Below are 10,801 nucleotides of genomic sequence, written 5' to 3'. Positions count from 1 at the left end.
AGTGTGCCAGAAAGTCAATGAGAGAAAGATTCATGTACAAAAAACACAAAAAATAAATAACTAATAACTTTTCTTCAAGTTTGGCAAAAAATAATACAAAATTAAAGTCAGTTATTATTATTATTATTATTATTATTATTATTATTATTATTATTATTATTATTATTATTATTATTAATATATATAAAATATTGTTATCATTATTATTGTTACTATTGTTATTATTATTATTACTACTATTATTATTATTATTATTATTTTTCTTCTTCTTCTTATTATTATTATTATTATTTCAGTCTTAACATGAAGTTGACATAAAATATGATAAAATGTGATTTGTGTGCTCCAACGTGTCATGTTTAAGCCAGTCAGACCAGGGATGTCCAAAGTGTGGCCCGGGGCCATTTGGGGCCTGCAGCTCATTCTAAAATTACTAATTTAAAAAATACATAAAAAGCGGAATAAAAGCTCAAAAAGGTGAAATGTAACAATAAAAAGTTGCAATGTTAACTCTGATAACACACAACTAACATGCAGGCTGTTTTATTATTTAAAACTGTTATTTGTAAAAAAATAATAATAATAATAATGACTCAAAACCAATGTTGTTATGAATAATTGACACATTTAGGCTCCAATTACTTCACATTAAATATTACACTTTGAAAATCTTTTGGGGGGAAAATATGACATATTTTGCGTGTTTGCCGTAAAAAAAACCCTAAAAAATAAGAAAACATGAAAAAATAATAAAAATGTATAAACGACAGATAGATCTGAAGTTAATCTCGAGATTTAGGTGTTAAAAGTAGAAAAAAAAACGTTTTTGTTTATTATTTTTAAGTTTTATGAGCGAGACCCTTTTGGGTCCTTAAGTGGGACTTTTTTTTTTTAACTGTCTTTGCTCAAAAAAAAAAAAATGAATCAAAATCAATGTTGTTATGAATGATTGACATATTTAAGGCTCCAATTACTTCACATTAAATATGACATATTTTGTGTTTTTGTCATAAAAAAACACACTTTCTTTGACAAAAAGGGCATAAAATATAAGAAAACATAAAACATAATAAATATGTATAATTGATCTGAAGTTAATCTAGAGATTTGAGTGTTAAAAGTAGAAAAAAACAACAACTTATTTTTAAGTTTAATGAGCGGGACCCATTTGGGTCCCCAAGGACTTTGGTTGGACTTTTTTAAATTGTCTTTGCTAAAAAATAATAATGAATCAAAATCAATGTTCTTATGAATTATTGACTCCAAATATTCCACTTTGACATTTTTGGGGAAAATATTGGGGGTTTCCATAAAAAAAGATCATAAAATATATACATATATATATTTTTAAGTTTTTTTAAATCTACAGATTTAAGCGTTAAATAAAAATAACAAAATAAATGACATATGACTTCATTTTAGCATTTTATAATCGAGGCCCTTTTGGGTCCCTGGGAGTCCGAAATGTTCCAAAAAATGTAAATATTGTTTTGGTTCTGAAAATGACAAATAGAAATGTCTTAGGTGAAAAAGTTAGGACACCCCAAATTAAAGGAAAAATGGTCAATTATTGATCTGATTGGAAGTTGCCTAGCAACGCCATTTTGTAGTGGAGCGACTTTAGAAAGTGGAGCCCTCTCCTGAAAGTGACTTTGGTTGTGGTCTTCACACGCCCGTCAGGCTCTGGTCCAGCGAGGCCACATGCTCCATGCGGCGGCGCTGGAGGCGGCGGTGCGGCAGGAAGAGGCGCTTGGCGGCAGCGCGGTACTTGCGTGACATGAGGTTGTAGACCACCGGGTTGATGGAGGCGCTGAGGTAGCACAGCACCATGGACGCCATGTTGAAGTTCTGGCTCAACATGGCCGTGTCGTAGTCGTCCACCTGGGCGAACAGGTTACGTCCGATGTGGTACGGCAGCCAGCAGATGATGAAGGCCAGCACCACCACCACTAGGGGGCGCAACACACAGCAAATCATCAGCTCATGTTCTCTCTCCACTTTACACTCTGCTCCATCCAAGCTAGCACAACACCAACTAACAACCAGATGGCGCCAAGTATCCAAATGAATGCTTTGTACATTTCAAAAGTAGAAAAAATGTTAGCATAATAGTTAGCTTGCTAATATGGAAGAAGTTAGCATACTTGTATGACGGCTCAAAAACCATCTTGCTGTTATTAAATGAAATAAAATAGTAAAATATATTATATATACTAAATATATAAATACAATAATTCATGTTATTAAAAACTAAGAACACATCTGCTATTATTAAATTAAATTAAATAGTTCAATATATATATTAATACTATATGGAATATATCAATTAAAAAATATATTTTATTCAAAAACTAAAAACAATAACAAATCTGCTGTTGTTGAATAAAATAAAAAGAGTCAATCAGATATTTTTAGAATATATGAAATATATAAATGTAATAATTAATTTGATTAAAAACTAAGAACAACTCTGCTGTTATAGAATAAAATAAAATAGGTAATCATATATATTATTCACATATTAAATATATAAATCAAATAATTTATTTTATTAAAAGCTAAGAACAAATCTGCCATTATTGAATACAATAAAATTGTTCAATTGATATATTAATAATATATGTAATATATAAATACGATCATTCTTGACATTTTGAAGGTGCGTGACCATGCTTGATGCTAATCGACGACTGCTAGCATTAGCATGAAGGCCCGAGGGTCACATGACCGCAGCTAACGAGCATGCAAACTGCAATTAGCGGCTGATTAATGAAGGTCCAACATGAAAACCTAATTTGGTGGCAGACAGCAGCTCTCGTACGCCGCGTGCTAACGACGCCATTTATATTCCCGCCATGACAAGAAAGTAAGTCCAAAATGAATCATGTGGTGGACGCACACGCACACAATCTCTGCGCACAAAAGCAAAGCACGGCGACACCAAGACGCTGGAGCCATGCTAAGCTAATCATTCCAGCATGCTAGCAAACATCGCCATGGGGCATGAAAACAAATAGTCCTAACGTGTCATTCTTCACTCACTAATACATCATGAAAAACACCAATAGGAGCAATAATAATCTTACTATATAGAATTATTTTCATTAGGTCATGTCATATTATTGTTCATAGTCAAAAGTTCAAGTGGGCTCTGTATGTCCTTGTGGCTTGTGCAGCCCTTTGAGACACTTGTGATTTAGGGCTATATAAATAAACATTGATTGATTGACACTTCAGACATCCACTGTCAGTAACTACAGTTGGTCGCTACATCTGTAAGTGCAAGTTAAAACTCTACTATGCAAAGCCACAGCCATTTATCAACAACACCCAGAAACGCTTCACTTGGCCTGAGCTCATCTAAGATGGACTGATACAAAGTGGAAAAGTCTTCTGTGGTCTGACGAGTCCACATTTCAAATTGTTTTTGGAAACTGTGGACGTGGTGTCCTCCGGACCAAAGAGGAAAAGAACCATCCGGACTGTCTATTCAAGTTGAAAAGCATTTGTTGTATTCTCTTTTTATTTACCATTTACACAACCTGACAAGTTCACTGCTTTTGGGCTTTGTACACAATTAGCTAAAAAGCTAGCAAAAATGTTAGTATACAAACGTTGGCATACTTCTAAGATGGCGCCAAGTGTCCAAAATCATGATTTTTAGGTTAAAACATACAAAATGAGCTAAAAAGTTAGCAAACATGTTAGCATGCTAATGTTAGCATTCTTCTAAAATGGCGCCAAGTATCTAAAATCATGATTTTTTTTAGGTTAAAACATACAAAATGAGCTAAAAAGTTAGCAAACATGTTAGCATGCTAACATTAGCATTCTTCTAAAATGGCGCCAAGCATGAAAAATCATGATTTTTAGGTTAAAACATACAAAATGAGCTAAAAGGTTAGCAAACATGTTAGCATGCTAACATTAGCATTGTTCTAAGCTGGCACCAAGCATGAAAAATCATGATGTTTAGGTTAAAACATACAAAATGAGCTAAAGAGCTAGCAAAAACGTTAGCATGCTAGTGTTGCCATGCTAACATAAAAGAGAGCGGTAGTAGAAGTGTTGGGAACTGACCCAGGATGTTGACGGTCTGGCGGTGCGAGCGCTGGCGTGCCAAGGTGTTGGCTCCCTGCACGTGGCCCTTGCTCTTCCACAGCTTGCGGGCGATGGATCCGTAGAGCAGCAGCAGGCAGAGCACGGGGCAGAAGAAGTAGCCGGTGGACACCCACAACATGATGTGCAGCTGGCCCGAGCTGATGGCGTCGCCCGTGTGCTTGCACTGGCCGGCGGCGAGGTCGGGCCGCGTGTCGTTGTCGTTGTCGTACTCCACGCCCACCAGGAAGAGCGTGGGCGCCGCCGACGCCAGGGCGAAGGCCCACAGGGCGGCGATGACGTAATGCACCCGCCGCCTGGTCACCAGCACCTTGGTCCTGAGCGGGAAGCTGATGGCCAGGTAGCGCTCCACGCTGAGCGCGGTGATGTGCAGGATGGTGGCGGAGGTGCAGCCCTCGAAGACGTAGTGGTAGAGCAGGCACACCGCCTCGCCGAAGAGCCAGGGCACGTACTGCCACAGGCGGTAGAGGTCGAAGGGCAGGCACAGGAAGATGAGCAGGTCGGACACGGCCATGCTGGACAGGTAGAGGTTGGTGGTGGTCTTCATGTCCTTGGAGTGCTGGATGATCAGGATGGTCATGGTGTTGCCGGCCACGCCCACCAGGAAGATGGCCATGCACACCACCGTCACCGGCACCAGTGTGGAGGTGGGGAACAGCGAGCCCTCGTAGTGGTGGTCCTGCGCCGACGCCGCCGGCTGCGGGGCCTCCACCTCCACCTGCGGCCTGGTCCAGGGCATGGCTGCTCCTTCAGGGAAAATACTGAAGACCAAGAGGGCGTGGATATTTACTTGATTCAAAAATTGTTTCAAATTGTTCAAAAAATAATTACATTTTGTTTAAAATTGTTTAAAAACATTTAAATTGTTTTATTTTAAAATAGTTTAAAATGGTTTAAAATGGTATGAAATTGTTTGAAATGGTTTAAAATTGTTTTAAAAAATTAAAAATGTTTAAAATTGTTTAAAAACATTTAAAATGGTAGAAATCGAATAAAAATTTTTTTTTTAACATTTTTAAAATTTAAAATTTAAAATTTAAAATTTATTAAAAACTGTTTGAAATTGAAAAAATTGTAAAAAAAATTGGTAGAAATTGTAAAAAAAAAACCAACATTTTTTAATTGTGCTATGGTTAACATAAATTGTTACATGGGTAAATAGTTATTGATCTTTATTTGATTCACAACGTAGAATATGTCAACAACAATATTGTTTAAAAAAATTAAAATTGTTTCAAATTGTTTCAAATTGTTTCAAATTGTTTAAAAAAATAAAAATGGTTTCATTTTAAAATTGTTTCATTTTAAAATTGTTTAAAATTGTTTAAATTTTTTTAAATGGTTTAAAATGGTTTAAAAACATTTTAAATGGTAGAAATCGAAGAAATATTTTTTTTTACCATTTTTAAAAATGGTAAAAAAAAAGTCTTTGAAATTTGTTAAAAATTGTTAGAAATTGTTAGAAATTGTAAAAATTGTTAGAAATTGTTAGAAATTGTAAAAAAAAAAAAAAAAACATTTTTAAATTGTGCTACTGTTAACAACAATAATTACATGGGTGAATAGTTATTGATCTTTATTTGATTCACAACGTAAAATATGTCAACAATGTTGTTTAAAATGTATTTTTTTAAATTGTTTACATTTTTTTTTTTTAAATTGCTAAAAATTGTTTAAAAAAATTAAAATTGTTTAATTTTAAAATTGTTTAAAATTGTTTAAAATTTTTAAAAAAAAATTTCATAAATTAAAATTGTTTAAAAAAATTAAAAATGTTTACTTTTTTATGTTTAAAATGGTTTAAAAATTGTTTAAAAAAATTGAAAATGTTTACTTTTTTTATGTTTAAAATTGTTTAAAATTGTTTAAAAAATTAAAATAGTTTAATTTTAAAATCGTTTAAAATTGTTTAAAAAAATTAAAATAGTTTAATTTTAAAATTGTTTAAAATTGTTTAAAGTTGTTTAAAGTTGTTTAAAGTTGTTTAAAATTGTTTAAAAAATTGCAATTGTTTAAAAAATTACTATTGTTTAAAACTGTTTAAAAACATTAAAAATGGTATAAATCGAAGAAAGAATTTTTTTTACCATTTTTAAAAATGGTAAAAAAAAAATTTTTTTTAAATTTGTTAGAAATTGTTAGAAATTGTAAAAATTGTTAGAAATTGTTAGAAATTGTAAAAATTGTTAGAAATTGTTAGAAATTGTAAAAAAAAAACATTTTCAAATTGTGCTACGGTTAACAAAAATTGTTACATGGGTAAATAGTTATTGATCTTTATTTGATTCACAACGTAGAATATGTCAACAACAATTTAAAATAATTTAAACTGCGGTAAATGTTTTTTGTGGCATATAAACATTAGTAAATCAACTTTATTTTCATTTCATTAAAAATAAACGACATTGTCAAAAACATGCTTTGACTAAGGAAGAAAGAAATTGCTACTCAAAAGATCAGCAAATATTTTTTGGACATAGTTAGATCAATAGATTGTGGCTTTTTACTGGATTAAATGTTTTTAGTTTTTATTTTTCAATTGTTTAATTTTTTTCATTTTTTTTTAAAAAATAAATGGTTAAAAATGGTTAAAAATTGTGTTGCGGTTAACAAAAATTTTTGCACGGATAAATAAATAGTTATTTATCTTTATTAGATGAAAATCCAACAATATTTTAAACAATAAAATGCTACCTAAAACCGCAGTAAATGTTTTCTGCTGCATCTCAACAAACATATTTTATTTATTTTTAAAGTTGTTAAAAATGTGCTATGATTCACAAAATTTACAACTTTTGCATGGATACATAAATAGCTATTAATCATTATTTGATGAAAAACAAAGAATATGTAAACAACAATTAAAAAATGTAACCAGCAGTAAATGTTTTTTTGTGACATATAGACATTAGTAAATAATGTATTATTATTATTATTTATTATTTTTATTTCATAAAAAATAGACAACATTGTCAAAAACATGCTCTGACTAAGAAAGAAAGAAATTGCTACCCAAAACAGCAGCAAACGTTTTTTGGGCATTGATAGATCATTAGAGTGAGGATTTTTAGTTGATTAAAAATTGTAAAATTTGAAATTGTTCAAACAAAATTTAAATTGTAAAAAAAAAAATTAAATTGTTAAAAATTGTGCTGCGATTAACAAAAGTTATTGCATGGATAAATACATAGTTATTTATCTTTATTTGATTCAAAACTAAGAATATGTCAACAACAATTAAAAAGATTAAAACAGCAGGAAATGTATTTTTGTGGCACTTGATTAAAAAGAGTTAGAAATGTAGCTTCAATTGGTTAAAAAATGTGCTGTGATGAACAAAATTGAAGAAAAACAGCTGCAATTTTTGCATGGGTAAATAAATACTTATGTATCTTTATTTTATTAAAATGATCATATTCACAAATAAAATGTGGTGATTAAATAAACGAAATGAAAATTGTTATTCAAAACAGCAGCAAATGTTGTTGTTGCGTACAGAGAGATCAATAAATAAACATGATGTATTTTTATTTCATTAAAAAGGGAACAATTGTCAAAAATATACTATGGCAAAGAAAGAAAGAAATTTCTACCCAAAACGGCAGCAAATATTTTATTTGTATTTTAATTTGAATATAATTGTCAAAAATATGCTATGATTAACAAAATTAAAAAAAATAGCTAATAACTTTTGCATGGGTAAATAAATAGTTATGTATCTTTATTTGATTAAAAATTAAGAATATTTCTACAACAAAAAAAACCTGATGTGATTAAAACAATTTAATAAAATGTACATTAAAAACGAAATCATAACCACGAGAGGAATATATAACACATTTGCTGACTACAGTCACCAAAATGTTAGGAACATTAGGAACAGGCACGGAGAAGATGCTCTGAATGTGTTACCATTTAGTGGTCAATTGTACGGAATATGTACTTCACTGTGCAATCTACTAATACAAGTCTCCATCAATCAATCAAAAACCTAATCAGGTGGCTGTGGAGGAGACAATGAGTACATTTGTTCACTTTGAATAGGATTCATTGTTTACATATTATGAATACATGAATAGGATTTGTTGTTTACATATTATAAATAGTGTTCATTGTTTACATATTTTGAATACATGAATGGGATTAATTGTTTATATAGTATGAGTACATGAATTTTATTCATTGTTTACATAGTATGAGTACATTAATTGTATTCATTGTTTACATAGTATGAATACATGAATATGATTCATTGTTTATATATAATGATTACATGAATATGACTCATTGTTTACATATTATAAATACATGAATAGGGTTCATTGTTTACATATTATGAATACATGAATTCAGATGAAGTTGGTGAGAAATCAAAGAAGATTTACCTTGAAGAGAAGAAGAACTTGTCAGACTCTCCTGGATGGCAGCTGGTGCGAAGATGTGAGATGAAGATGTGCCGCTACACCCCCCCCAGCACCACCCCCCCCCCCCCCCCCCCCACCACCCTCCACCCACCTTATTATGAACGACTCAATATTTAAGTGTGTATAAACGACTCAATATTACTAAATATGTCAGGACCACACCTTATTATGAACGACTCAATATTTAAGTGTGTATGAACGACTCAATATTACTAAATATGTCAGGACCACACCTTATTATGAACGACTCAATATTTAAGTGTGTATAAACGACTCAACATTACTAAATATGTCAGGACCACAGGTTATTAGGCGTGTATGAACGACTCAATATTACTAAATATGTCAGGACCACACGTTATTATGAACAACTCAATATCTAATTGTGTATGAACGACTCAATATTACTAAATATGTCAGGACCACAGGTTATTAGGCAAGTATGAACGACTCAATATTTAAGTGTGCATGAATGACTCAATATTACTAAATATGTCAGGACCACACGTTATTATGAACGACTCAATATTTAAGTGTGTATAAATGACTCAATATTACTAAATATGTCAGGACCACACGCTATTATGAACGACTCAATATTTAAGTGTGTATGAACGACTCAATATTACTAAATATGTCAGGACCACACCTTATTATGAACGAATCAATATTTAAGTGTGTATGAATGACTCAATATTACTAAATATGTCAGGACCAAAGGTTATTAGGCATGTATGAACGACTCAATATTTAAGTGTGCATGAATGACTCAATGCTACTAAATTGTTTTCATTTTTTTTTTCATTTATTTATTTATTTCAGGCAATGACATAAAAAAGTACAAAGTTGACAACACATAATAATATGAATTAATATAGTGCAAAAGGTAATGTATAGTATGTAATGCATGATTGTCCAGTTTTGCCTGAAAGGGAGTGGGAAGAAGATAATTTATTTAATCCCACCCCCAGTTCTCCATTCAGTGATTATTCACATGAGTTTCACTCTTACTTTGTTCAAGGATTAAAATACACATGTTGTATCATAGTGGCATTACCACAGGTAACAATAATTATTACACTGTAACAATAATTTGTATCAACAATGTAGGAATAATGAATATACCAACAATGGTAATAGACTAAATACTAAATATGTCAGGACCACATGTTATTAGGCGTGTAAAAATGACACAATATTTAAGTGTGTATGAACGACTCAATATTACTAAATATGTCAGGACCACACGTTATTATGAACCACTCAATATTTAAGTGTGTATGAACGACTCAGTTTTACTAAATATATCAGGACCACACCTTATTAGTGTGGAAGTGTAACCGGTGGTCTTTTCCTCTCTGCGTTGTGTGGCTTTTGTGAAAAACGACCGACACCATGGATTGCTCAGCTGCACTTTACTGATAAAACAGGACACAATTGTTGTCAATAAGTTTTTGACGTCGTTGAGTCCCTCTCCCGTTATGGTGGACAAAAGGGCGTACAACAGTGAAATAAACATACCTGATAAAACAGAACACAATTGTTGTCAATAAGTTTTTGACGTCGTCGAGTCCCTACACAAAATACAATACAGAACAAGAAAATGAACAGAAGTTCTTAACATGACATTTTCTGTCGTCGCATGGACGCCTACCTCTCCCGTTATGGTGGACAAAAGGGAAGTTGGAAGGCGTGTCCAACGCATATATAAAGACAGGTGTCACCGTAATTATTGCAGTAGGAGGGACAACGAGACAATGGTTCCACATTGACAAAACATCAAACAATATTCAGGTATTTACATGTAACTTACACATTTTGTGTAATTATAACAATAATAAAGCATTATAAAATACATTATTTACAAGACATAATGGACCCTGTTACATATGAACGACTCAATATTTAATATGTATGAACGGTTTAATTTTACTAAATATATCAGGCCCACATGTTATTAGGCGTGTATGAACGACTCAATATTCAAGCATGTATGAACGAGTCATGGACTTCAAACTATAAAAGTTCAAACATTTTTGTTGCCCAAATTTAACACAAACGACTGGGAGTGTTTTGTGGAGGTTTTGAGAAGGTGGGGTGGGGCTGGTTATGAATACTGAAAGGTTAATAACTTAATAACTGTAACAGTTAGATAAAAATGCTGCACGAACGTAGCACCGGTGGCTGTGTTTACACCTCCGTCCGCATGGTGGCGATAGTGCCTAAATATGTCCCTTCGCCAGCAGCCAATAGAGGAC

At 32.2% G+C, this 10,801-nt stretch overlaps 1 protein-coding gene across 1 annotated transcript; it reads right to left on the bottom strand.

Moving 5' to 3' along the window:
• Positions 1–1,665: 1,665 nt before the first annotated feature.
• On the bottom strand, positions 1,666–8,556 carry mlnr (motilin receptor). Its single transcript, XM_072915038.1, has 3 exons — positions 8,505–8,556; positions 4,081–4,880; positions 1,666–1,949 (listed from the first exon to the last, which is right to left on the bottom strand). Exons 2-3 carry the CDS (start codon positions 4,856–4,858, stop codon positions 1,666–1,668), a joined length of 1,062 nt encoding a protein of 353 aa, XP_072771139.1. The 5' UTR covers positions 4,859–4,880; positions 8,505–8,556.
• Positions 8,557–10,801: the final 2,245 nt, after the last annotated feature.

This window comes from Nerophis lumbriciformis, linkage group LG17 (assembly GCF_033978685.3).
Source record: "Nerophis lumbriciformis linkage group LG17, RoL_Nlum_v2.1, whole genome shotgun sequence".
Lineage (NCBI taxonomy): Eukaryota > Metazoa > Chordata > Actinopteri > Syngnathiformes > Syngnathidae > Nerophis > Nerophis lumbriciformis.
Note: the sequence above shows the minus strand (reverse complement) of the source record. Positions and strands in the feature narration are given on the sequence as shown.